The sequence below is a fragment of the Chiloscyllium plagiosum genome, chromosome 4 (genome assembly GCF_004010195.1).
Source record: "Chiloscyllium plagiosum isolate BGI_BamShark_2017 chromosome 4, ASM401019v2, whole genome shotgun sequence".
Classification (NCBI taxonomy): domain Eukaryota; kingdom Metazoa; phylum Chordata; class Chondrichthyes; order Orectolobiformes; family Hemiscylliidae; genus Chiloscyllium; species Chiloscyllium plagiosum.
Window position 1 is genome coordinate 31,149,086 of NC_057713.1, and position 27,501 is coordinate 31,176,586.

Consider the following 27,501-nt stretch of genomic DNA (forward strand, 5'->3'; position numbering starts at 1 on the left):
GAACCAATGGATGTTATCTACTAAGACTTCAAGAAGGCTTTTGATAAGATGCTGCACAGGAGGCTACTGAGTAAGATAAGGGCCCATGATGTTAGAGGCAAGGTGCTAGTATGCATAAAGGCTTGGCTGTCTGGCAGGAGACAGAGAGTGGGGTTGAAAGGGTCTTTCTCAGGACAGCAGCTGGAGACTAGCGGTGTTCCGCAGGCTCAGTTTTGGGACCCACAACTTTCCATTTTATACATTAATGATCTAGATGAAGGAACTGAGGGCATTCTGGCTAAGTTTGCAGATGATACAAAGATAAGTAGAGGGACAGGTAGCATTGAGGGGGAGGAGGCTGCAGAAGGATTTGAACAGGTTAAGAGAGTGGGCAAAGAAGTGGCAGATGGAGTACAGTGTAGGAAAGTGTGAGGTCATGCACTTTGAAATGAAGAATAGAGGTATGGACTATTTTTCAAATGGGGAGAAAATTCAGAAATTTGAAGCACAAAGAGATTTGGGTGTTCTAGTCCAGGATTCTCTCAGGTTGAACTGGAAGTTTGAATCAATAGTTAGGAAGGCAAATGCAATGATGGCATTTATTTTGAGTGGACTTGAATATAAAAGCAGGGATGTACTTCTGAGACTCTATAAGGCTCTGGTCAGGTCATATTTGGAGTAGTGTGCACCGTTTTAGGCCCCATATCTCAGGAAAGATGTACTAACCCTGGAATGTATTCAGAGGAGGATCACAAGAATGGTCTCAGGAATGAAAAGCTTGACATGTGAGGAATGTTTGACAACTCTGGGTCAATACTCGATGGAGTTTAGAAGGATGAGAAGGGATCTAATTGAAACTTACAGAATACTGATTGACCTGGATGGAGTGGATGTAGGGAAGATGTTTCCAATGGTAGGAGAGATTAGGACCCAAGGGCACAGCTTTAAGAGTAAAGGGAAGACCTTTTAGGATGGAGATAAGGAGAAACGTCTTCATCCAGAGACTGGTGAATCTATGGCTACTGTGCAAATATCGATAGTTATTTGGATGACATAAAGATCAAGAGCAACCCAAGGCTGAAGTCAAATGTCATTATAACCAAGAGATAAGCCTCTTTCCAAGGAAGATAGGTAACTCCCAATGGGTATTTGATCAAACCAACTTGGAAAACATGACATATCTGAGAAAGAGTATAATAAAGCATTCCTTAAAACAATAGTTAGCTAGTTAAGGGTGGGGGGTGTGTGTAATATGATTGGCAACTGAAGATGGAGTGGGCTGACCACGCGCTTCAGTCTGATCCTTGGACAAATCTATTTAAATTGGTTCACTTGCGATTGTAAGCATTGTTTGGGTAAGTGTTTTGCAGCATTTTGATGTATTCTTTTCTTTAATAAAGAACGTTGGGCAAATTCTGTTGTTAGAACTGCCTTGGGTTATCGGTATCCAGAATAAACCCAATAGAGTAGGGAATGTGGGAATAAAAGTCTACACAAGAGATAGGGGATACTTGCTTTTATTAGTGGTGGCATTGAATACAAGAGCAAGGAGTTATGATGGTGCTGTATATAACATCAGTTAGGCCACAGCTGGAGTACTGCATGCAAGGCTTAGAAGGAATCAGAGGTAAAGAATTTTCACCCAGGTGATGGTACATATCAAGCTCCCTGGCTAAAGGGGTTGTAGAGGTGGGGGGAGCCCTCAAGAGATTTAAGAAGTATTTAGATGAGCACATGAAAAAAGGCTACAAGGCTATGGGCTAAAAAGTGGGAAATGTTTGAGGATTGGTGTGGATACGGTAGGCCGAAGGGGCTTCTTTCTGCCCTGTAAAACTTTTAACTCTACAAAGGTTGATGTGCAAAGGAACTTGGGTATCCTTGTGCAGTGACCACTGAAAGCAAGTTCGCAGGTGCAGCAAGCAACTTGGAAGGCAAAATGGTATGTTGGCTTACACTGAAAGAGAATGAACAAGCAAGTCTTACTGCAGCTGTAGAGACACTTTTGAGAGACTACACCTAGCGTACTGCGTGCAGTTTTGGTGTCCTTACCTAAGAAAATATTTACTTGTCGTAGAGGGAATGCATCAAACTTTCACCAAACTGATTCTTGGGGTAACAGGTTTGCCTTAAAAAGAGAGACTGGGTCATCCAGACATATATTCACCGTATTATTGAAGAATGAGAATCTCATTAAAACATATAAAATTATAACAGGGTTGGAGAGGCCAATTGCAGGGATGTGATTTCCCCCAACTGAGTCATCCAAAAAAAGAGTCCCGATTTCAAGATACATGGTGGATCATTTCAGACTGTGATTAGGAGGAATCTCTTCACTCAAAAGGAATAGACTTCGCTACCATAGAAGAATGTGAATGCCAAGACATTGAATGTATTTTAAAAATAGGTAGATTTCTAGTGGCTGATAAAGTGAGATTATAGAGTTGAGATAAATGATCAACTGAGATTATGTTGAGTAGTGAAGTTGACTTAATGAGGTGAATGGCCTGCTCCTACTTTCCATCTACCTATAGCGTTCTGAAGGGAATAGTCGTTCCATGATATCCTGGTCTATTCCTCAATTGTCTCTCACTTCTCACAACCATGCAAGAACAGCAGATGCAACACCTGCCCTTTTAGTACTTCTGTTCCTACCATCTAGAATCTGTTATTTGCACTTAATTCAAAAATAGAATGTTGTCCCAACTTTTAACTAAGCACCTCTACAGCAAGTTGATTAAATGTAGGTTGGTGAGCACTTTGCAGAACACCCACGTTTAGTTCACAAGCATGACCCCAAGCTCCCAGTCATGTCAGTTTAATAATCTTCCCAAATTCAACATCAGCCACCTAGATTATTCTAACAAAACTCAACACAAGCTGGAAGAATGACATCTTACCTTTCAATCAGGCACTTTACAGCTTTCTAGGTGATTAAATATAGGGTTCAACAATTTCAGTTTGTAACTTTTGCTCCCAGTATTCCAGTTAGAGATTCTGATTTTCATACGTGAACCTCCTCTGGCCATCAATGCTTTGGCAAAGTCATAACACTACTAAGCCACTCAAATTCCACCTCAATTGCAAATATGTCTATTCCTTCAGGACTGCTCTCTTTTCTGACTAGTCTTTACACCCTTCCTGATCCTCTGCTTTGAAGAAACTGACTTCCCTTCACTAACATCTGCCCATGGATTTATTATTCTGAAGCATTCATAAACCTGCTCCCCACCTAACATGAATGCAAGCCTATTCAGATTTCCAGTGGATTTTTTTCCTGAATTTCCAGTCTGCTACCCTCAAGTACTGCCAGTGAGTCAGGTCAGTACAAACTGTCTTCTGTCCAGGGGACGGTTAAACAGCTTAGTATTGCCAGCATTAAAACAAAATTGTGAATCAAAATGGCAAATTAGTTTACGGCTTCATTATACATAACTTAGAGATAGTCATCCCTGGAGGTCTATATCTGTACAAATACTTTCCCAACCCCAATAAAAATTTATTTTTGAGTCTTTGTAATTCTCTAGCGCCAGGACTGTGAATGCTCAATTATTCAATATATGCAAGATAAAGATGAATAGTTTTGAATCCAGCAGAAACAAGACATTTGAGGGCAAGCAGGTAAGTGGAGTTAAATATCAGCTAGAACAGTTACTAATTGGCAGAACAGGCCTACACTTGCATTAATTTCTTATATTCTGATGTTCTTTGACACTACTTCCATTCACACTTGAATGGTCTATCAGATGAGGTATTTAACAGTTGTTCCTGTGTAAGTGAATTGCATCAAGAACCACCATCTTCAGGGGTGGGCAGAAAAATGTTACAACAGGTCCTGATTAAGCTATATTCTGTTTCATACTAATTAGATTAGTTACAATAAATATGCACTGGTCTTGGAAATCTAACAGCCAAAATATACTAAACAGTGAAAGAACAATGGAAGCAAGGATTAAAATATCTCAATTTATTCACAGTGCTCATGATACAGAAATAGAAATCTATCAGCTTGGATCATAAGAAATGTTAGAATCTAAGAAACACACACACACACACACACAAAAAACATCTTGTACCAAAAACATTGCCTTGACAAAAACCTAGGACAAATTTTTTTATACACAAGTAAACATTATTCCACTGACATTCGGAAATGTACGTACTATCACTTAATAATTCAGACACTTGGCAGTTTGTAAAACAAAAAATAGATTTGCTTGATTTTCATCTGTGCTCACATTAAGAAAAGTTAATAAAATTATTTTAAAAAATCAGTTTGGCTACAGTGAATTGTCCTTCATCTAATTCTCAGAATTTTGAAATTAAAGTGTTCCAAAAGATAGGCATTATTGCACAAAATTTTTCTATTCATAGGGAACTACTGTGAAAAATGTATCTCCTACTCTTGCACAGCTTGCACATCAGATGCTACATCTATCCCTTTCCCAAACCTCCAGCTGCCCATCCTTGATATCAGTGATGCCCATATCCTTAAAATTGATACTTTCAGAAATAAAATTAGGCTTCAAACAAGGTATTGAAGGTGAGAAGGAAGAACAGGAAAGAATGTACAGTGTGACTGTATTCTTTTAATTTGCTGTGTGCAATTATTCAATATCTCTTGTTAAAAGCTCAAAATTCAGCATTTAATTCTGATCACAAGTAGATGCACTAAAGTAGTTTTACTAGAGCTATCATGTGTATTTTGGATTAATGGAAGTTATTTATTATAATGAAGCCACAAATATGCTTACATGTTTTTCATTAAAAGTTGATCTAAATGAGAGAGCAATGCCTCATAATTCACCATGTGCCCAATATAAAAATATTCATCATTCTCATTTTGTGTAGTCTCAGTATTGCAGCCAACCAGGTTTTCAATCACTTTCTGACTTCCAGTTCCTGACTACAATGATTTGGCTCTTTGTATTACATAAAAATGTCAAATCATTGTCATGAATGCAGGACACACCACAGGGTATACACAAGCATTACCTGGGGACAAAACGTTAGTGTTATACTTTTGAACAATTATTGCTCCAGTAATTTTGAAAGGACCTTGAACATCACAACACAAATTGGTTCATCCAAGATCCAAACAGGAAATGCTGCCTGCAAAATCAACTGACAATTTTGCAAATTGTTTTTAGAAACCTGTTGTAATAAAAACACCACAATTTAATGCAGTCAGGAATTTTGTTTGTGCCATTTAATTGAGAGAGGAGTCTGTCATCAGTCTCTTAATTAAATCAGAATGCAAAAGGGACTGCTTTGGGATTTACAGCAGTGCTCGGATCTCAGTTTGGCTAATTAATAGCTCCTCTGAGCCTAGTAAATTTAGTTTTGGCTCAAAGATTGAATGGATGCCACATAGGACTCTTGTGTTATTGGAAGGCCAGAAAGGTTTTGCTGGATAGTTTATGGATGACATCATGTGGAGGGTTCCCTCACTATTAGATACATGCACCTGATCAAGGGATCTGGAATTGGCCCTACACTCACCTTCAACCTGGTTCTTTCTGATCCTGGGCTTTGACAGCTGCAATGCTACTATAGCAGTCACTGCTCCCACTAGAGATTTCAGTGTGAGGAACGCTCTTAGCGAATGGAGTCTCCACTGCTGGGGATCTTAATTGTAGGTAAGTCCTAATGATGGCCAACTAACTCAGGAAGGAAAAACAGTAAAAACTTGCAAATGACACAAACCAGTCCACATCATCTTGCGTGCTTCAAAACTGTTTGACCGGTACACTCATTGGCAAGTATGACTGTTCTTATTTTCCATCAAAGAAGCGCCTAAATGGGTACTTGATTAATTTGGGCCTGTCGCCAGAACTGATGGTGCTTCTTGCTAGTTCTCTGACTGGTGTGCTAGAACACCTTCAGCCTACCCTGAATAGGCCGAGTTCCACATTTATAGCATATACAATATAACTGCTCAGTGTTTCACACATAAAAATAATTGAGTTTAAAATAGGGAAGAGTATAAAAATGCTACAGATATACAGCAAAACTGTCTGCATTGAAAGCACAAGTTAAATTAAATCAGAAGTAGATAACTCTCGAGTCACTAGGAACCTACTGTTTGTTTCCAAATACTGACACCAGTGCTTAGAGTATTTTGAGGAAGAATATCTTTCCAACATTGAGTCATTCTTTTCAAAATGGTTTCAGGAGAAACCTAATGCAAATGACAAACAGCTTCTGAACTGTCACTCCATATTATTACAAGAGTTCCTCCCTACGTATACACCATTTGAGGAAGGGGAAGGATCTAGATATTGTGGTACTAACATGCACTTGAGCACTACTTGCTGGCAATATAATGCATTTAACTAAAGAAAGTAAAAGTTAGCCCTATTATAATCTTGGTGTCAAAGCTCTAAAGAATCCACTTTTATGATGGAATAAATTGACAGGTATTACACTGTTGAGTGTTGTGCTGGAAAAGCACAGCACGTCAGGCAGCATCCGAGAAGCAGGAGAATCATCAGGGGCTCTTCCTGGTGAAGGGCTTTTGCCCGAAACACCAATTCTCCTGCTTCATGGATGCTGCCTGACCTGGTGTGTTTTTCCAGCACTACATTCTCGACTCTAACCTCCAGCATTTAGGTGATGTTGCTAAAGGACTAAACATGATTTTCTTGGTTTAAGGTCAACATCCAAACCAGACATGCTGCATTTCTGTAGTACATTTGTTAGCAAGTGATCAATTTTTCATAAATAGCAGGATGTGGGAACAAAAAAGTATCTTTAAACGAATAAACATAGCAACAGGTGAAAATCTATCTGCTCCTTTTAAAATAATACAGTACCATCTAAATAACTAATTGAAGGCATTTTTGCACTAAACATTATACATGCAATTACTAATGAGGTTTATTTGAATCAAGAATTTAATGCTAAAACAAAAATCAAATTAAGCAACTTTAGATTAAATAGATTTTAAATAGCCAAGAACCCTTAGTTATGTTTCATTCAGCTGAATATACTGTAGCACCAACATGTTACCCCATCCTCAAAAATAATGAAAGGAGCAGCTATCTAACTTTTACACAACCACAAACCTGCAGTTTAGTTTTGATTTGTGCACACATTAACCTATAACCTTTTTTTAATTCTGCTATACGTCTTTTATTTTAAAATAATTTTACAAAATTACTGTGTTTTTATTACAATTGAAATTTTACAGATGAAAACAGGAAACAAAAAAGATAGAAAAAAAGCAAAATCATAAAGTCTAGAGATGTACAGCACGGAAACAGACCTTTTGGTCAAACTCATCCATGTAGACCAGATATCCTAAATTAATGTCGAGATAACTTCATATCAACTCAGAATTACTTTGATACCTTGAAACTTGAAAGGGTTCAGAAAAGATTTACAAGGATGTTGCCAGGGTTGGAGGATCTGAGCTACAGGGAAAGGCTGAACAGGCTGGGGCTGTTTTCCCTGGAGCGTCGGAGGCTGAGGGGAGATTTAAGGTGAGAGGGGAAAGATATCAACTAGACCTAAGGGGCAACTTTTTCACACAGAGGGTGGTACGTGTATGGAATGAGCTGCCAGAGGATGTGGTGGAGGCTGGTAAAATTGCAACATTTAAGAGGCATTTGGATGGGTATATGAATAGGAAGGGTTTGGAGGCATATGGGCCGGGTGCTGGCAATGGGACTAGATTGGGTTGGGATATCTGTTCGGCATGGACCGAACAGTTTGTTTCCATGCTGTACATCTCTATGACTCTATGTTGGTCTGAATTTAGGTGGTTTGCACTCTAGGGAATAATCAGAACATGAACGACTGCAATGTGACTGTAGCTGGCTGAAACATGAGCTGTTTATGCATGGAAAAGAAAAATAGAACCAGCTATGGTTCAAACACTTTCATTCTAAAGACAGGGATGAATGAGCCTCAGTGTCACAAGAAATGGCTTTGAAAATATTTACACAAATCAATGGATCTGTGCAATAAATATATTTGTGAAAAGTAAATTTCTTGAAATTTTAGATATAAATTTCAAATTAGCATCTTGCCAAGCACTAATTCCCCTGAGTGGCAGGGTTTCTTAATGTTCAAAATATACCTGGCTGACATTCATTTCAAGCAAGGACTCATCTGTTTAAAACAATGAGCCGCTGACACAGTTGTTTAACAAACTGGGTCATTGAACCGAAAAGCTTTGGTCCCTGATGAGCTCTATTTAGATGGAAAAGTGATCCAAGACTAGATAGCAACCATCAAATGATGGATTGGAGGTGTTAGGGACAACTGCTAGGCTAGCCATTGAAAGTTATTCCCGACTACCTCTTAACAACCAGAGTGAGATCAGGCAGTGTACTTCACACATTTTCTCAGCAATGTAATGGTCTATGTTTGGCTTATAGACAGGAACGGAAAAAAGTAAAAGTCTGGGGTGAATCTTGTTGGCATTACTGAAGGCGGGTGCTTGTAAAGCACATGATCCTCCTGTCCATCCCTGATCGCAGTCCCATTTTACAGCTTATGGGCTTGGAGGTCTTTAAATGATCAATTATGTTCAATTAAGGGCCTCATTCAAACTGCGACTATTTTATCCGCGAGAAGATGAAGGCCTTTATGCTAAGCAGGAAGGCTAGCAACTTTTACTGTATGGGTTGGTGTTTAGCAAGGAGGAAAGGACCCATGTTCTGTGTCATGTGTGTCTATTGGAGACACCCTACCTCCCCAACCCTCAATAATTGTACACGCTTTTAAACCTTTAAAATTCGCAACCTCATGGTTTCTGCCAGCCAGCCCTGATACACCTTCCCTCTTCTTTCTTGAGATACGCCTATAGTTTGAACAGTGGTCACTGTTATGCCACTGGCACTACTTAATGCACCAGCTCAATAAGGCAGGAATTCATCCCAATGGGGGAAGAATATCTCACCTGAACCAACTAATGCCCTGCTGAGCATAAAGTTGCGAGAGGGCAGTTGATCTTTTGTGCACATGCTCCTGGCAGACTTTTAAATTGGGAGTGGAGGGAGAAAAGATGGCAGCCTGTAAAATTTTACAAATCCATGAACAATGCATTATTAGGATAAGGTGATGGAGAAGAGTTAAATTACATTTAAAGAACGCCTGAATGGGTACATGAATGGGAAGGGTTGAGGAAGATATGGGCCAAGTGCTAATAAATGGGAGTAGATCAGTTTAGAACATCTGGTCAGCAAGGGCAAGTTGGACTGAAGGGTTTCTATGCTGTAAACCCTATGAATCTATAACTGCATGTTTCAGACTTGGAAACAGTTTATCCCTTATGCTACATTTGTACATCATTAACTCTTGTTTTTGAAAACACTATTCTCAGGACACAGATGATGCCAACAAGACTGCATTTATTGCCTTTCAAGAGTTATTGTGACGAGATGATGATGGGCCAGTGTCTTTGCAATAATTATTGCAGTGAGGCGGCTACACAACAGTAAAAGATATAAGTTACCAGGCAGTTGCCTGAATGATAATGAAAACCATTTCCCATCAGACAAGAATATAGCAAAATAGGTGTCTCTAAGTATTTATGATTTTGCCTGCCTCTGTGTACATTCAGGGAAAGATGCTGTATCTTTGATCAGTTGCTGTATTGTTCACATGCATTACTAGCCCTTCTTTAAACTGTAAATATGGCTTATATGGCTCATTGCCAATACCACAATACAGTTACCTAATGAATCATTATAACAATTTAAAATGGAGTTGGCAGTCTGTACAAACAACGCAGCAACCCATCGATTTTTCTTAGACATAACCTTCTTTCCCTGAGATTTTACTATTAAGAGGCAAAAATAGGAAAACTGAGAATACCTTTTCAACTTCTGTCCTAGACAATTCTGAATACAGTGTATTGTTTTATATGAAAATATTTTTTATTTTTAATCCATTCAGAATCAATACTTCCTACCCACATTTCCTACATTTTGACAGTATTTATACTTCAAAAGTATTTCATTGACTTTTGGATGCTCCGTTGTTATGAAGTGCACAAAAACTGCTTTTTATTTACAGAATTTTATGCAATTTAATCATGAGCGCATAAGAAGCTGTAAAATAAAAAGCAGACACTTTCTAACTGGCTCCCTTGCCTCCTAATTCTTCCAGTGTATTACTGAACTCAACCGTTTAATTTTTTTTCAGTAATTAAAGAGAGTGCTCATCAAATGAGTTTTGTTTGAAGTAGAGCAGCAAGAAAAATCTGATCTTACATAATACAGAAAATGAATGCATCTTTTCTTCCAAAAAGGAAAATCAAAACACATAAGTATGCCTCAACATAAAGAATGACTTGATACAAATTAATTCCTCACATGCTTCTCGAGTGGAAAGTCAATCATCTATGAATGAACATTTTCCACAGTGTCAGCTGCAGTTAGCTTAATCAATTAGCAAAGGACCAACATTTACAAAAAAACATGATTTCTTAAAAAGACAAACAAGTGCTACATTTTCTCATATTGAAAATAAAGAGAAAACACATTTCAGTGAATCTCTATATTGAATTCTAGACTTCCAACAGCTGCCAGTTTAAAATGAAAAATTGAAATATGTACAAGTTAGGGGAGCCATTCAAAGACAGTATCACAATACTAGGCATTCTCAGTTTAGAATATTGACTGACCTTGTGCAAATCCAATCCCTTACTGCTAACTGATTTAGGCTCTGTTACTGACCACTATATTTGAATTTATGAGCACTGTGATGCTCAATCTCTATTACATTTTATTGTACATTGTTACTTCCATCTAAAATACTTGCAGGAACATCTAATTAAATCAAGTAGAGCAATATACAATGTTTTTGTTAGAACTTCATGCCCATGACTTAAGTCTCTTGAACAATAGTTGGTAGAGGATGTTTTACTCCACAGATCTGAGTATATCTCTTGCTCCATTGGTCATCATTAGAACTTTAAAGAAAAACGTACTAGATTATAGTACATTTTGTGTCTTTTACATAAGATTTTGTTTTTGAGGCAATCTCATGACAGCACTGAGGAATAAGCTAAATTAATTCTACCAAGCTAAACTCAGTGTGACTTCCTAATATATGCAATATAACTCACCATGTTACAATGTGTTTTGTTGGGAAGTCAGTAACATTAGCTGAATTCCAATGCTCAGATTATATGATGAAACAAACAGAAATGCTAGAAATAAACAAATACAAATTAAATGCTTTACTTGATAGAAAGTAATACTGAGACCAATGAGACAAGACAGAAGGATTGTGATTTGTGGACCTTCAATGTATCATCAGTTCTGATAGATAAATACTATTTTTAGTGATGTTGTGCTCTGATAATCTGATGGTAGGGATTTGATTTGACTTGTTATTGCTGAAAACACATCACACAAAGCATGGAACATCAACAAAAATAAAACTCTGAAGGAGAGAAACACAAACTCTTAGTGGACCAAAATGAAACAAGATGTGGTCTGCCACAGTGAGATCTCTAAAAGGTACTACCTTGCAGCAGCAGCCTGAAGCGGCTATTGGTTTGTAATGAGTTAAAAATAGCTTATAAACTCCCATCCAGTAAGGAAAAATTCATATAGAACTTAAAAATGCCAGAAATGTACAGATTATTCAGCACTTTCATTAAGGCTGGTATAGAAAACCTTTTCACTTTAATTAAACTGGTTACAGTGAATCTACTGTAAGATGTCAAAGCCTTGTTTTACTGTGGCACATTTGACCTTGCTTCACTTTACCATTTATGTCCCGCCATCCTAATGTGTCTTTCAATAGAACAACAGTTCAAAAGTCTAATACATGTTTTAAAGAAATATTTTGCAGTGGTTTAGTACATTGGAGTGATTGACGAGACTATTTCAGATGGTATTTGAGAGTCAACTTTATCATGATGGCTCTGGAGTCAGATCTAGGCCCGGTAAAGATAGCAGATATCCTTCCTTAAGAACACCAGCATTTCATAGCTAGATTTATTAACTGAATTGAAGTGAGATTTGAGATCACCACAACAATAGCCTAGGCCGCTGGATTACTAGTGCAGTTACAATACCACTCTGCTGTCATCTCCCCCATAAAGGAATGTAAATAATAATAAATCTTGTAGTGCATGATTGATAGGGCTTCAATTGAGATGAACTCTTTTTAAAAAAAAAAGACATTCTGTATCCTTTGTTGAATTGAGTATGTTTGTGGTGAATAACACAAATTAGGAGTAATGAAACTCTTCAATAGAATGATCCATCGTCTGTTACAGCAATGACAGGTAAGCTGTGAGTGCTACCATCCTTGTTTGTACTCTTCTTTTTGTTCCAGGTGACCAGCAAACCTGAACCTTTAGTCGAATCAGCAATTTTCTTGCTATTCTCTTTATCATTCCCAGAGAAGATGCTTGTCGAAGACATTGTACCTAGAAGTGATTTTCTGTCAGCCTGCTGAAAAGGAAAACAGAATGGCCCATTGTTAAGTGAAAATACTATCAAAAGAAAATACCCTAAAATTTTTCCAAGTGCTAGCTTATTTGATGAATTTGGCAGACTTGCAATCTAATAGAACAACAGCTTGTTTGACGTAATGAAGAAAAAGAAACCCAAAGGCACTTCACAGGAAGTGACACCAAATTACAAAAAGAGATGGTACAGCAGTTGACCAAAAACTTGATAATGCAGGAAGTTTAAAAGATATGTAATAAGGGATGAAAGAGTGTGAGCACACTGGAGTGTTTCATGATGTGAATTCCTGAGGTTCAGATAGGTCAGCTGACATAGTCCTTAGTGCAGATGATATCACAAAGGCTGCAACTGATGAGTGTGGATATCTCAGAGGATTGTAGGGCTGGATGAAATTACAGAGATCATGAGAAACTTGAAAATATGGTTGATAATTTTATAAATCGAGCCATTGCCAACACAAAAATGACTAGTGGAAAAAGACTGAGAGTGGAACCCTTTTTGGTTAAAAAAAACAAGCTAAGTTCAAATATCGCGACACACACTATATTGGAGCTGTGACTTTACATCACTAAGTTCTAAAATATATATTCAACTCCTTGATTTATCAGAGAACGCGCAGCCAATTTCACAAATGCCAATGAGGAGAGGGGACAAGAGGAAGTCATCTACTAATCATCTACGTCAACTACAATGCCTGGAGCAGCATGTGAACAATCAGGACAATATGCAGAGGTGGAATGAATGGAGGTGTTCTTAGAGTTCTTAATTTTCAGACCAAGATCAAAGGTTGATCAGATTGTTATGTCTGGTCTCTCTGTTAGCTTTTGATCATTGTACATTCCATACCCAGATATGAAATGTTGGAAAATTATTTACATTCTGGAAGAGGTTAGTATTTAGCCAAACCATTTTCACACTAGGACAGGGTCAAAGAATAGCAATGACAGGGACTTGTGCTGATTTTTCATCTAACTTAGAGCCAAGTCAGACACTGCACTCAGTCACCACCTATAATACACCAAATAGTTCAATTAAAGCAAGTTTTAAGAAATGCTTTAAAATTTTAGAATAATTTAGGAGAAAGTAGAATTGTATTCTTTTTTAACCCCTATATGCAGACAACAGCTATCTGTTCAGACACCAACTACTAGGAACAAAACCTAGGAAGGGAGGAGAGCTGTGAAGTTTGGGAGAAGGGCGGGCCATGGAAAACAAACAGAAGGGATGGGATAGAATGCTTGGTGCCTTCCCAACTTAAAACATATATGTCTCCATCAGGGGATGTCAAGACAGCCTTCCCATCAGAGACAAGTTGAGGTCCCTACCTGGCTACTTAATCACTTGCAAAGGGGAGACTGCCCAGCAAAAGCTGGCAGCCTCTTCACAAATTTGAAGGGAGGAGTTTCCCTCCTTGTCAGGCAGCTTCTGGTCTGTGAAGAGAATACGTACAAGCAAGGGCTTCCCCTGTGGAAGCACAACCATCATGTTCAGCAGATGCTGATTGGGCTAGGTTATCCTGATTCCCCAGGTTCATTCCTGTTTTTCCCTAACCTGGACACAGTCTAATTTTGTTTGTTGCTCCAGTATCACTGCTGGGACCAGAGACAGCAGGCCCTCCAAACGGCTCTTCAAAAACAGTTTCTCCAAACCTAAAGAGATGGGAGGTCGGGTTGATGCTACCCTGGACATTCCAGGTGCATTAGGGTCATTACCATCTGAATTAAATTCAGCCCCCAAACGTGAAACAGGTTGCAGTCTTGCTATTGGTTTCCAAATAAGCAACTATAGATTAGTTATCTAGACAGTTACCTTTTACACATGGTGACAACCAAATTAAAGTAGTGACTTAAAGGACTTGCTCAGTTAAAATCAAATCAATAAACACATCTAAATGGTAAACACTCACATTGTTCTGTTGCTCAGAGGTAATTAGAGTTATCACACCAATACTGACACCTTCTGTACTGATATTTTTCAATAGCTGAACTACATCAGTGTGCTTGGACCATTTGCAATCTTGTTCATTCACTGACACAAGGTAGTCTCCTTCTCGGAGACCAGCTTCCTAAGAAAAGTTAAAGTACATATCAATATCAATTTGTTACTCATTATTACAATATAGCAAAAAGATCATAAATTAGAAACCATAGAGTGTTGGCCCAACTACTGCAAAACCTATCACAACAGGAGGGCCAAATCTGAGAGTTCACATATGTAATTCCCCACACAGAATTTCATCTATTTCAAGAGAAATTATAACAAAATTAGTCAATTTTCCAGAAGAGGAGGTAGATTTGTTTTTAATCAATAAAATGAGTCATTCCACCAGACTTGGCTAAATTGAATTGGTAGCAGTATGGACCAGATACTACCCAATTTAATAGAAGTCAGCTCAGTAAATCAGAACAGGAGGTGGAAAAAAAACTACAGAAACAATTTCTGGAATCAAACAACAGCAGCAAACCCAAAATATAACTTGTTCTATTCAATTTAAAAAAAAAGTGTAAAACAATGGTGAAGCACTGAGGTTTATAGTACAGGACCTCATTAAGGTTCAACATTTAGGGCTTTCCCATGTTAAGTCATAGAGTCAAGGAGAATTACAGCATGGAAATAGATTCTTCAATCCAATTTATCCATGCTGACCAGATATCTGAAATTAATCTAGTCCCGTTTGTCAACTTTTGGCCCATATCCCTGTAAGGTCTTCCTATTCATATATCCACCCAGATGCCTTTTAATCTTGTAACTGTACCAGCCTCCACCACTTCCTCTAGCAGCTCGTTCCATACACGCACCACCCTCTGCATGAAAAGGTTGTCCATTCGGTCCCTCTTAAATCATTTCCCTCTCCCCTCTAGTGTTGAACTCCCCCACCCCAGGGAAAAGACCCTGACTATTCACCCTATCCATGCCCTCTATGATTTTATAAACCTCTGTAAGGTCACCTCTCAGCCTCCAATGATCTAGAGAAAATAGCCCCAGCATATTCAGCTTCTCCCTATAGCTCAAACCCTCCAAGGCTGGCAACATCCTTATAAATCTTTTCTGAACCCTTTCAAGTTTCACCGCATCCTTCCTGTGGCAGCCGGAAGAAATGCTCACAATATTCCAAAAGTAGCCTAACCAATATGTCCTGTACAGCCACAACATCACCTCCCAAAACCAATACTCAATGCACTGACCAAGAAAGGCAAGCAAACCAAACAGCTTCTTCATTATCCTGTCTACCTGGGACTCCACTTTCAAGGAACTATGAACCTACACTCCAAGGTCTCTTTGTTCAGCAGCACTCAACAGGATCTTACCATTAGCGTGTATAACTCCTGTCTTTCCAAAATGTAGCACCTCAACATTTATCTAAATTAAACTCCATCTGCCACTCCTCTGCCTGTTGTCAAGGTCCCGTTGTACTCTGTGTCCACCTTGGTGGAAATTTAACCAAAAGGGTCACCAAATCACCGAGACATTGAAGAATAGATCAGCAGCAGTGTGCATCAGTTCAATCCTGTGAAGCAGACTGGGAGCGGTGTGAAACAAGATATGAAACTGGACATGATCACTGAGGAGACTAAAAAAATCAAACTGACACATCGCAGAAAGGCTATGAGATTGTTGATGAATACTAACATTTTGTTTTCCCTTCAGTTGTTAATTTAAGGAGCTCAGAAATAAAAAGCATAATTATGAAATAAACTAAGAGTTACATAACGCAGAACAACAACACTAAGAGTGGCTAAGAAGGACAGAGTATACAAACATTGAAAAGCAGCAGTAAATGGGGTCAAAAGGGGACATAAAGCAAAAAGGTAAAATTTATGACTCTTTACTTAAATGTGCACAGTATTCGGAACAAAATAGATAAATTAACTCAACAAACACAAATCAATGGTATAATTTTATAGCTATTGCAGAGATAAGGTTACAAGGCGATCAAAGCTGGAAAATAAATACACAGGGGTATGGGACTTCTTCAAAGGACAGGAAAGAAAAAAAAGGGTGGTGAGGGGAGCATTGTTGATACAGAATGGAATAAGTAGAGTAGAAAAAATGATCTTGAATCATATGAACAAAAGGTATAAAACAAAAAAAAAAGAGGAAGAACACACTGGAAGTAACAGTGCACATGCCACCTAACAGGAGCTATACAGCAGGACAGAGAATAAATCGAAGGGAAGTTAGGCCATGCAATAAAAGCAGTACATTAATCATGGGTGACTTTAATTTTCATGTAGATTGAGGATAATCAGATTAGCAAAGAAGCCATGAAGAAGAGTTCATAGGGTGAACTTGAGACAGTTTCCTCGAACAATGTGTGTGGATCTAATCAGGGAATCAAGCTATTTTGGGTTTGGTGATGTGTCCAGGGGAAGGTTTAGTCAATGTTATCAGAGTGAAAAGTCTGCTATGACTATAACATGACAAAAGTTAGAATTCAGTCTGAGAGGGGTCATATTGGAAAAAAAAATTATGCAGGGAATAGACAAGATAGAAGCAGATATGTTATTTCCACTGGCAGGTGAACTAGAGAGCATAACCTCAAAATAAAGGTGAGCAGATGTACGACTGAGTTGAGAAGGAACTTCTTCAGCTAAAGGGTTGTGAATGTGTGGAATTCCAACAAACTTGGGTCAGTTTAAATAAATGTAATTACAGAGGAATTAGGGTAGAGCTGACTGCAGTGGACTTCAACAAACAGTTGAAGAACAATAGCAGAACTTTAAGAAAATGGTTCATGGTACAAGAAGCCAGAGCAGCGTTAATGACAGGATTTGGTGTCACAAGCAAGCATTTTTTTAACTGCAGACATGATTTTAGGATAGTATATTGCCTCCCTGCCTTCCTATGAAAGCTAGATACAATTTCCCAGCCAAGTTAGAAGATGCCACCCAGATCATGGTGAAAGAGCATACTTGAAGGTGGTGATATTGAATAAGCTGTCTATACTTAAATTTGACGAGAACATAAGAACATAGGAACTAGGAGCAGGGGTAGGCTATCTGGCCCCCCAGCGTGCTCCACCATTCAATAAGACCATGGCTGATCTTTTGTGGCCTCAGCTCCACTTAACTGCCCTTCACGATAACCCTTAATTCTTTTACTGCTCAAAAAAATTATCTATCTTAGCTTTGAAAGTATTTACTAAGGAAGCCTCAACTACTTCAATCGGGCAGGGAATTCTATAGATTCACAATCCTCTAGGTGAAGACGTTCCTCCTTAATTCAGTCCTAAATCTGCTCCCCTTAATTTTGAGGCCATACCCTCTTGTCCTAGTTTCACCTGTCAGTGGAAATGTCCTTTTATATTATCTATTCCCTTCATAATTTTATATGATTCTAAGATCACCCTTCATTCTTCTAAATTGCAATGAGTATAATCCCAGTCTACTCAGACTCTCCTCATAAGGCAACCCCCTCAACTCTGGAGTCAACCTACTGAACCTCCTCTGCACCCCCTCCAGTGCCAGTACATCTTTTTCTCAAGTAAGGAGACCAAAACTGCACAGAGTAATCCAGATGTAGTCTCACCAGCACCCTATACAGCTGCAACGTAACCTCCCTGCTTTTAAATATAATCCCTTTAACAAGGAAGGACAACATTCAATTTGCCTTCTTAATTACCTGTTGCACCTGCAGACCAACATTCTGTGATTCATGCACAAGATACCCACGTCCCTGTGCACAGCAACATGCTATAATTCTTTTACCATTCAAGTAATAGTCCTTTTTACTGTTATTCCTACCATCATTTTGTTTATGCGACAACTGTGGGTTAGTTAAGGAAAATCAGCATGGATTGTTTAAGGGTAAACTGCATTCAAATTACTTGCTTGTGTTTTTTGATGAGGTAACAGAGATGTTTCTTAAGATTTATGTTATTGGCATTGTGTAACTGGATTTTCAAATGCTAAATGATAAAGTTCTGTAGGACAGACTTGTGAACATAGATTAAAATATACAGTGACAACATGGATATAAAATTGGCTGAGTAACAAGGAATAAAAGAAAACAGTGAAATATTGTTTTTCAAACTGGAGTAAGACTTATTGTGGAGTTCATCAGGAACTGATTTTCAGACGCTGCTCCTCCTGAAACTGATATCAATGAGTTAGATCTTGGTAAAAGAGCACAGTTTGAACTATTTACTCACTTTGGGGACATACACTGATACAAACTGGTTGAATTCAATGGCTTATTTACTATGTGATATAACTGCATAGCTTTTCTTCCAACTTTATTCATTTTTGAACAAGTAATTCTATTTCTTAAAGACTGTATAAATACAAAAATGAATATCATGTCAATAAAGCATGCTTACATCAGCAGAGCCATCAGGAACAACACCTGCAATAAGGACAGGTGAATCTCCACGTAGAGTAAATCCAAATCCTTTTTCGCTTTTCTTAAGGTGAGCTTGTTTGGCTGGTGTCCACCGATTCTTGGCAGAAAAAACTGACAAAGGTCCCTAAAAAGGGAAGGGGGAAAAGAAGGAATAAAGGAAGACATACTGTTTATAAATGTACTGAGGATGATTTCATATTATAAGTTGATAGATGATTATGATGATGCTGCTACGATATGAAGTGGTTCTCATTAGTCCTGTGAAGAAACTGAAATTGTGAAAATTATCAATAAAATTACATAATTTGCATCTATAAATCTTTAATATCACCAGTGAATTAATCAAAATTGGGAGAGCTCAAGAGGCCAAGAAAGGCGAACTGCTGTTTCAGAGGGTTACAGAGCTACAGGATATTACAGAGAAGGGTCGCCTGACCCAAAATGTTAACTCTGCTTTCTCTTCACAGATGCTGCCAGATCTACTGAGCTTTTCCAGCAATTTCTGCTTTTGTTACAGAGAAAGGGATGAATGAGATCATGGAGTACTTGAGAACAAGGATGCAAATTTTGAAGCAACTGTGGTGAGAAGATCAAATCTCATCAGGTACAAGTTAAATTAGGAAGTTAGGAATAAAGGAAAGTAAATTCAAGTTATAATCTGAATCCAATACATTCTGAATCAGTTTTTGGAAAGTGAATGGTTATGATGAAAAGCAGGTGGGATTAAATCTATGAAAAAAAAGAGAGGGACTGTTATGTTAATAGTCTTTCTCTAGCCTTAAAAATCTTAGTTGAATAAAGTTAAAGACCAAAGAATGCAACGATAATAGGTTTTCGCTGATTACATTAAGACAGACATTAAACATTAATAATTAAAGTAGAATTCTGTGACAGATGAACAGGACACTTACCAATCTGTGAAAAATATCAGTGACTTTCACCTTGGAGAAGTTTGGAGTTTTAATTTCTGGTTTTTGCTGTGTTTTTGCTGTAAAGGAATGTTAAAACTGCTGAGTTTCATTTGTTTATAGAATGTGCAGCATACAGAAGACATACTTTCTCTCTCCACCAAGAAAATGACTTTAAGCAGGTGATCACAGAATTGCATGTTGCTATCCCTCTGCGTCCAAAATCTATGTTCAATTCAGGCAGGAAACCTCCTTTTCCTACAGTTTTGTCAGATGTGATTTAGAATTTTTCCTAAAAGGCTGCAAGTGCTAGATTAATTGAAATTTTCAATAGCGAGATAGAGAGACAATGGTGTGAAGAGATATAGATTAAAAGTATCAACAACTTGGCACCGAAGTAACTATTAAATGGAAGTATGAAGAAATAGGGGTAGAAATGGGGGCTTGGACATCATACCAGTCCAGAAAAGAGATGTTCTTCTCGAGCAGAAATATATATTCTGGTTACAGTAACTTCATTTTGAGACTTATCTCAACAATGAAGAGTTGAAAGGCAAACTCATGCAGACAATTGCTTTCACCTTGGAACAGCTATTATTCTACATTATTATGAGATGCTGGCAGTGTGGTACATAAGTGAAAAACGCTATTATTATACTCCTTCTGTCTTCTTTATTCTCAGGCTAAGTGCTAATGCTGGAACAGTTCTATTCACAGAACAATACAATCTTTATTAAAGGCCACCCAATCTATGTTTGCCCTCCTAAGTAACAATTTATATATTGCCACTCCCAATCCCTCTCCACATGCCTGCAGGTTGCTTTTCATAGTAGGTTTAGGAAATGTAGAAAATGCTTTACGGCATAGAAGGATACTCTGTCCATCAGATTCGTGCCAACTACAAAATGAGCCAACCATCCTAATTCCATTTGCCAGCTCTTATCCCAGGAGACTATAGGACTGGAGGTATACATCCAGATACCTTTTATTTGAGCTGAAGGTTTATGCCTTTACTAGCCTTTGAGGCAGTGTCAGCGTCCTACCAATCCTCTGAGTGAAACCAGATTTCCCCCTCTCACCTTTGGCCAATCACTTAAGTAATAATATCATTATCAAGCCTCCAACTCAGCAACACCCTCCGGACCTGTCCATCACTGCCCCCTCTGACCTATCACCTTCTCCCTCACCGTCATCCACCTATTGCTTTCCCAGTACCTCCCCAACCCGACCCCACTCCCATTTATCGCTCGGCCCCAACCCACAAGCCTCATTCCTGGTAAAGGGCTTATGCCCAAAACATCGATTCTCCTGCTCATCGGATGCTGCCTACCTGGCTGTGCTTTCCCAGCACCATACTTTGGACCCCATTCAGAAGCCCAACTGCTCTTGAAACTTATTATGTTAGGCTTTGAAGCAGTCTGATTCAGAGATTATTGCCTTCATTTTCTGAACATGGTAGGACAATGAATATTGGCAGCTCATCATTAAAAAAATACTATTATTAACTTACGATGAATTTCTGGAGCTTCAATAGTATCAAAAAAGTCATCCTCACGATCGATTTCAGAGTACTTTTTCAGTGATCGTTTATGGATAATAGATAGCACCTCTTGCAGGATATCCATCTTCCTGAGAATCCTACACAGACTGTGAATCCTCATTGCTTCTTCATGTTTAATTATTGCTTTCTTCAAATGAGCCTTCCCTATCAACATTAAAAGAAGAGGTAGGATTAAACAGGTAGAAGAATACTTATTGTTGTAATTACGTAAACCAAGCGGAATACCTAAATAAAATTAGAAGCCATTGAAGGCAGTCCAGTCCAGCCCAGTCAAGGTTCACTAGGTTGATTCCAGGAATGGAGAGATTTCCTGAGGAGGAGTGGTTGAGTAGGTTGGGCTTGTACTCACTGGTGTTTAGAAAAATGAGATGAAACCTTATCAAAACATATGAATTTTTAAGAGGGCTTGACAGGGTAGTTGTGGAGATGCTGTTTCCCCTTATGTGAGAGTGTAAGACCACAGGACATAATCTCAGAGAAAGAAATTGTCCATTTAAGACATAAACGAAGAAGAATTCTTCTGTTAAGAGTGTAGTGAATTTGTGGAATTCTTTTATACAGACAGTAGTCTCAGTAAATATATATGACTGAGATAGATATATTTATAATTATTAAGGAAATACCTATAAAACTAGTAAGTCAGATGGATCAGTTTTTGTCCAATGTGTACAGGAGGGTTTCCTGACACAGTATGTCGAAGGGCCAATAAGAGGGAAGGCCCCACTGGATCTGGTGCTTGGTAATGAACCAGGCCAGGTGCCTGATTTAGTTGTAGGTAAGCACTTTGGAGAGAGAGTGACCATAATTCAGTTACGTTTAGTTTTGCAATGGAAAGGGATAGGTACATGCCAAAAGTCAAGAGTCATCGATGGGGCAAGAGCAATTATAATGCGATTAGGCAAGAAATAGGATGCATTGAATGGGATAGCAAGATGCAGGGGATGCAGACAATGGAAAGGTGGAGCTGATTTAAGCAACAGATATTGTGTGTCCTTGATAGGTATGTTCCTGTCAGGCAGGGAGAAAATGATAAGGTAAGGGAACCGAGGTTTACTACAGAAATTGCATCTCTTGTTAAGCGGAAGAAGGAGGCTTATGTGTTGATGAGACAAGATGGTTCAGATGATGGAGAATTACAGATCAGCGAGGAAGGATTTAAAGAGAGAGGACATGAGCAGTCTTTAGCAAATAGAGTAAAGGAGAACCCCAAAGCTTTCTATCGGTATGTGAGTAATAAAAGGATGCCTAGGGTAAGAATAGGGCCAGTCAAAGACAGAAGTGGGAATTTGAGTGTGGACCCTGTGGAGATTGGAGAGGTGCTAAGTGAAAATTTCTCATTGGTTTTCACTCAGGAAAAGGAGAATATTGTAGAGGAGAAGAATGAGATACGAGATATAAAGACTAGAAAGGATTGAGGTTAGTTACAAAGCGGTGTTATCAATTCTAGAAGGAGTGAAAGTAGACAAGTCCCCTGGGCCAGATGGGATTTATCCGAGGATTCTCTGGGAAGCTAGGGAGGAGATAGCAGGGCCTTTGGCTTTGATATTTGAGTCGTCATTGTCTACAGGTTTACCAGAGGATTGCAAAAGGACTGGTCTATAATTACGTGGGTCATCTCTACAGCCCTTGTTCAAGAAGGGCTGTAGAGATGACCCAGGTAATTATAGACCAGTGAGCCTTACTTCTGTTGTAGGAAAGGTTTTGGAAAGGATCATAAGAGAGGATTTATAATCATCTAGCAAGCAACAATTTGATTTCAGATAGTCAACATGATTTCATCAAGGGCTGATTGTTTCTCACAAACCTCAGTTTTTTGAGAAGGTAACCAAGCATGTAGATGAGGGTAGGGCAGTTGACATGGTATACATAGACTTCAGTAAAGCCTTTGATAAGGCTCCACATGGAACCAGTTGGAGAAAATGCAGAGGCATGGGATTGAGGGTGATTTGGCAGTTTGGATTAGAAACTGGCTTTCTGAAAGAAGGCAGTGAGTGGTGGTTGATGGAAAATATTCAGCCTGGAGTATGGTTACTAGTGGTGTGCCACAAGGAACTGTTTTGGGACCACTGCTGTTTGCCATTTTTATAAATGACTTAGATGCAGGCATAGGTGGATGGATTCGTAAATTTGCAGACGACACCAAAATTGGTGGAGTAGTGGACAGTTTGGAAGAATGTTACAGGTTGCAGAGGGACTTGGATAAACTGCAGAATTGGACTGAGAGATGGCAAATGGAGTTCAATGCAGCTAAATGTGAGGTGATGCACTTTGGGAAGAATAACAGGAAGGCAGAGTACTGGGTCAATGGAAAGATTCTTGGTAGTGAGGATGTGCAGAGGGATCTTGGAGTCCATGTACATAGATCCCTGAAAGTTGCCAACCAGGTTGATAGTTCTGTTAAGAAGGCATACAGTGTGTTAACTTTCATTGGTAGAGGGATTGAGTTCCGGATCCGCAATGTCATGCTGCAACTATACAAAACACTAGTGCGGCCGCACTTGGAATATTGTGTACAATTCTGGTTGCCATATTTCGGGAAGGATGTGGAAGCATCGGAAAAGGTGCAGAGGAGATTTATCAGGATGTTGCCTGGTCTGGAAGGAAGGCCTTGTGAGGAACAGCTGAGAGATTTGGGTCTGTTCTCACTGGAAAGAAGGCAGCCAAGTGGGGATTTGATAGAGACATACAAGATGATCAGAGGATTAGATAGGGTAGACAGTTAAGGTCTTTTTCCTAGGATGATGACATCAACTTGTACGAGGGGTCATAAATACAAATTGAGGGGTGATAGATTGAAGACAGATGTCAGAGGCAGGTTCTTTACTCAGAGTGGTTAGGGCGTGGAAAGCCCTGTCAATGTAGTTAACTCAGCCACGTTAGGGAGATTTAAATAATCTTTAGATAAGCACATGGATGATGATGGGATAGTGTAGGTGGACGAGCTGAGAATAGTTCACAGGTCGGTGCTACATTGAGGGCCGAAGGGCCTGTTCTGTGCTGTATTGTTCTAAGCTCTAAATCAAATGGTTATAGGGTTAAAGAGGTAAAATGGAGTTTAGGATTATTATTTCAGCTATGAACTCATTAAATGGAGGAGTGGAATGGATGGGCTGAATGGCCTACTTCTGTTCATGCATGTTGAAATAATGAGCATCTTCAAAAAGGTACTGTTCATAGTCTAGTGTGGCAACAATATTGCACTCCATTAGTTAGGCAAAACAATAAGGAAATCTGAATAAAATGATGAGAAATGAAAATTATGACAGTTCAGTCAGCATATGCAGGGATAAAATTATACATTAAAATGTCAACATCAGAAGTTCGGATCTGTAGTTTGTGGATAGATTCTATTAGAGCTTCCAGGAACAGAAAAAAATAGGTGGGGATACTTGATTTTGCAGGAAGCACCCTATCAGCTTCCTGACACAGGATAAAAGATAAGAAAATCTGATCATGGCTCCCAATGAGAAGCAGCAATAATCTATTTTTAATGCATTAACAGGTCATGTATTCATTAAAATAGATGGTCACCAGATTAAATTGTACCTTTGAGAGTCAGCAGCAAACAAGAAACATGTGTCTTCAGATTAACAACTGATTAAAGTTAACATGGAGCAGAGATACTAGTCTTTCTGGTGGATTTGAAGTGAGCAGGAACCACGTTTCTTATACAGGGAACTTTGTGGGACTGGATGAGAGAAGACTGAGCACTGAATTTGGCAAGTGTTTGGAGTCAAGGAATATCTGGTCAAGGGAAGGCAAGCTTAAAAAGAGGGAGCAGGATTACAGTGGAAAGGTCATTCCCTGTCTGTCAGTGTCCAGATCAAAGAAGATTGAGGGCAGCTCATCAGTGATAGAGGGAGGGATAATGATGACAGCTGGCAAGTCAAGTGTGATGGAGATAATCCCAGGGTCAGCTCGATAAAATATAGGGCATCTCTAGGTTGACAGAGATGAAACAAGACTAATGGCTCAAGAGTCACAAAGGCACATCTAGCGCTACGGAGTGAAGGTAAAAGCTAACTGACAGGTACAGGGATTGAAAGCTTCTCTGGCTGACTTTTAAATATGGCCCTCAGACATTCAACCAACCACTGGAGGGGTAACACCGAGGTCAGTGATTTTCTACACAAGTTCATTAATAACTGGACATTCCCCTTCACTCCGCAAAGATTTTGTGCTGCAACATGATTACGCATAACCAGCATTCCATCTCCAAGAGGAAGTCCTGTTCAATTTTGGTCTCAGTGAGGACAACCATCACTGCAACATGATTTTGCTCTTTTTGTCAACTGCTTGGCTCAGATCTTCCATTCTGTGGATAGTTGCAGACTGTATATAATTTGAAAGATGCACATCAGGTTCTCTCAGAAGTCGCGACACTATGATTACACATTAAATAACTTAGAAACGTGAACTTTTGATAAACAGTTGGAAATCTATGATTGGCCCTCTCTGAAAACGTTCCCACTCTGAACTGAATTTGAGACTTGAGGGTTCTTGCTGACTCACTTTAATAGTTAAAGAGGTAAAGCTTGAAAAGTTAACCTGATATATCTCTTCACTAACTTTAAAACTGACGGTGCTCCAGAAACCCTACCCCTCTAACCTATCACTTACTGGCTGCTGTAACCCATCAGCAACTTAGCTTCTCTCAGTAGCTTGTCAAAGTGGCTTTGATATCTTTAAACATTTTACTTCTTTGAATACAGTAAGTATTGCTTAAAAGAGGTCATGGTTCTGAGAAGATTCACTCTAAAGCTACCTGCATAGTTTGCTGCACCATGTCTCTTGGGATGGATCCTGCATGAGAAGTCAAGCCCAAAATCATTGTACAAAGATAAATTTTGTCTGATCTGGGCTGGAAATAGGAATTCTGTTGGACTGAAGGGTCTGTTTCCGAGTTGTACATCTCTATGACTCTATGAACCAGATTGAAAGATTTGAGCATTTGTTTTTATTTTGATAGTACTGTAATTCTGTTTCAACACACTAGGTGGCACTGAATACTGACAATTCTGGAAATACTAGATGACACTGTAGATTGTAAACTGGAAATTTATACCATTTTTGACAGCATTCTCTCCAATAATATGAGGTTAGGAGAACTTCCTGTCAAAACCATTCTAATATTAAGTGAAAAAATGATCTTTTTTCCTCCCACCCAAGACAACATCAAAACTATTTGGTGTACTGCTGCAAGACAAACATGAAATAATCTTATTTATTTTACATATGTAATTTAATAAATTACACAAAACTATTAATCACCCTTGAAATACAAAAAAAAACTGTTTTTGAACTGCCAAAGTAAATCAAACTAAATGGATAGTTTTGATTTTCCTCCACCTTCTTCTTCCTCCCTCTCTCCCCAGTCCATTTGCTTCCCTCAATTCTTTTGCTGAAGTAATTAACATGCAGTAATGGCTCCAATGCTTGAAGTACCCACAATATCCATTCTTCATTGTGTGAGCTGGAAAGTAAGTGAGTGGGATATTTCATTAAAAAAAATGCATTCAGCCAAGCTCAATGTGGTGTCCTTCGAATGGAATGCACCAATTAAGTAAAGTGATCATTATTAATTACAAGCACAGTTCAAGGTATACTTTCGCTCTCTAGTCCAGGTAATTTAGTACTATCTTCACGTACTCAACCAGTGAACAAATTAATGCAGACCATGGATCGAGATTAAATGCTTCCAAACCTCTAAACTTAGATGAAAGGACACAGGAGCAAAGTAGGTCATTCGGCTCATTGAGTCTACTCTGCCAGTCAACAAGATCATGCAAGAGATGCTCAACTCCATTTTCCAGCTTTATTCCCACAAACACAGATTCCCTTACTGTTTGAAAACCTCAATCTATCTTAACCTTGAATAGATTAACAACCCTGCCTTGACGGCCTTCAGTAAAGAATTCCACAGATTCACTCCCCACAGAGAAGAATTTCCTCTTCATCTGTCTTAAAATTGGCCAACCGTCAGTCTGAGATTATGTCGTCTGATCCTAGATCTTCCCAAGGGAAATGACCTCTCCGTATCTACCCTGTCAAATGGCATGATTCAATAAGGAATCACTAATACTTCTAAACTCCAATGAGACCAAGCCCACCCTATTCAACCTCTTCACATTAGACAATTCCTCCTTACTGGAATCAATCTTGTGAACTTGCTCTGGACTGCCTCCATGTCAGTAAATGTTTCCTTAGGTAAGGGGCTCAAAAATGCTCACATTATTCTAGTTGTGGCCCTTGTCCAATTTTACCAAGGCCACCC

At 38.8% G+C, this 27,501-nt stretch overlaps 1 protein-coding gene across 2 annotated transcripts in view; it reads right to left on the reverse strand.

The window, feature by feature from the left end:
• Nucleotides 1-7,650: 7,650 nt before the first annotated feature.
• Nucleotides 7,651-27,501, reverse strand: part of rhpn1 (rhophilin, Rho GTPase binding protein 1) — a 90,921-nt gene continuing 71,070 nt past the window's right edge. Inside the window, exons 11-15 of one of the 2 annotated variants that reach the window (XM_043687900.1) lie at nt 21,177-21,371; nt 19,670-19,746; nt 18,736-18,882; nt 14,323-14,481; nt 7,651-12,395 (exon numbers count right to left, since the gene is read on the reverse strand). In XM_043687900.1, coding sequence (XP_043543835.1) covers nt 12,192-12,395; nt 14,323-14,481; nt 18,736-18,882; nt 19,670-19,746; nt 21,177-21,371 — 782 coding nt within the window. In that variant the 3' untranslated portion in view covers nt 7,651-12,191. Of the gene's footprint in view, nt 12,399-14,322; nt 14,482-18,735; nt 18,883-19,669; nt 19,747-21,176; nt 21,372-27,501 lie in introns of both variants that reach the window. The other variant, XM_043687899.1, reaches the window with a different exon arrangement.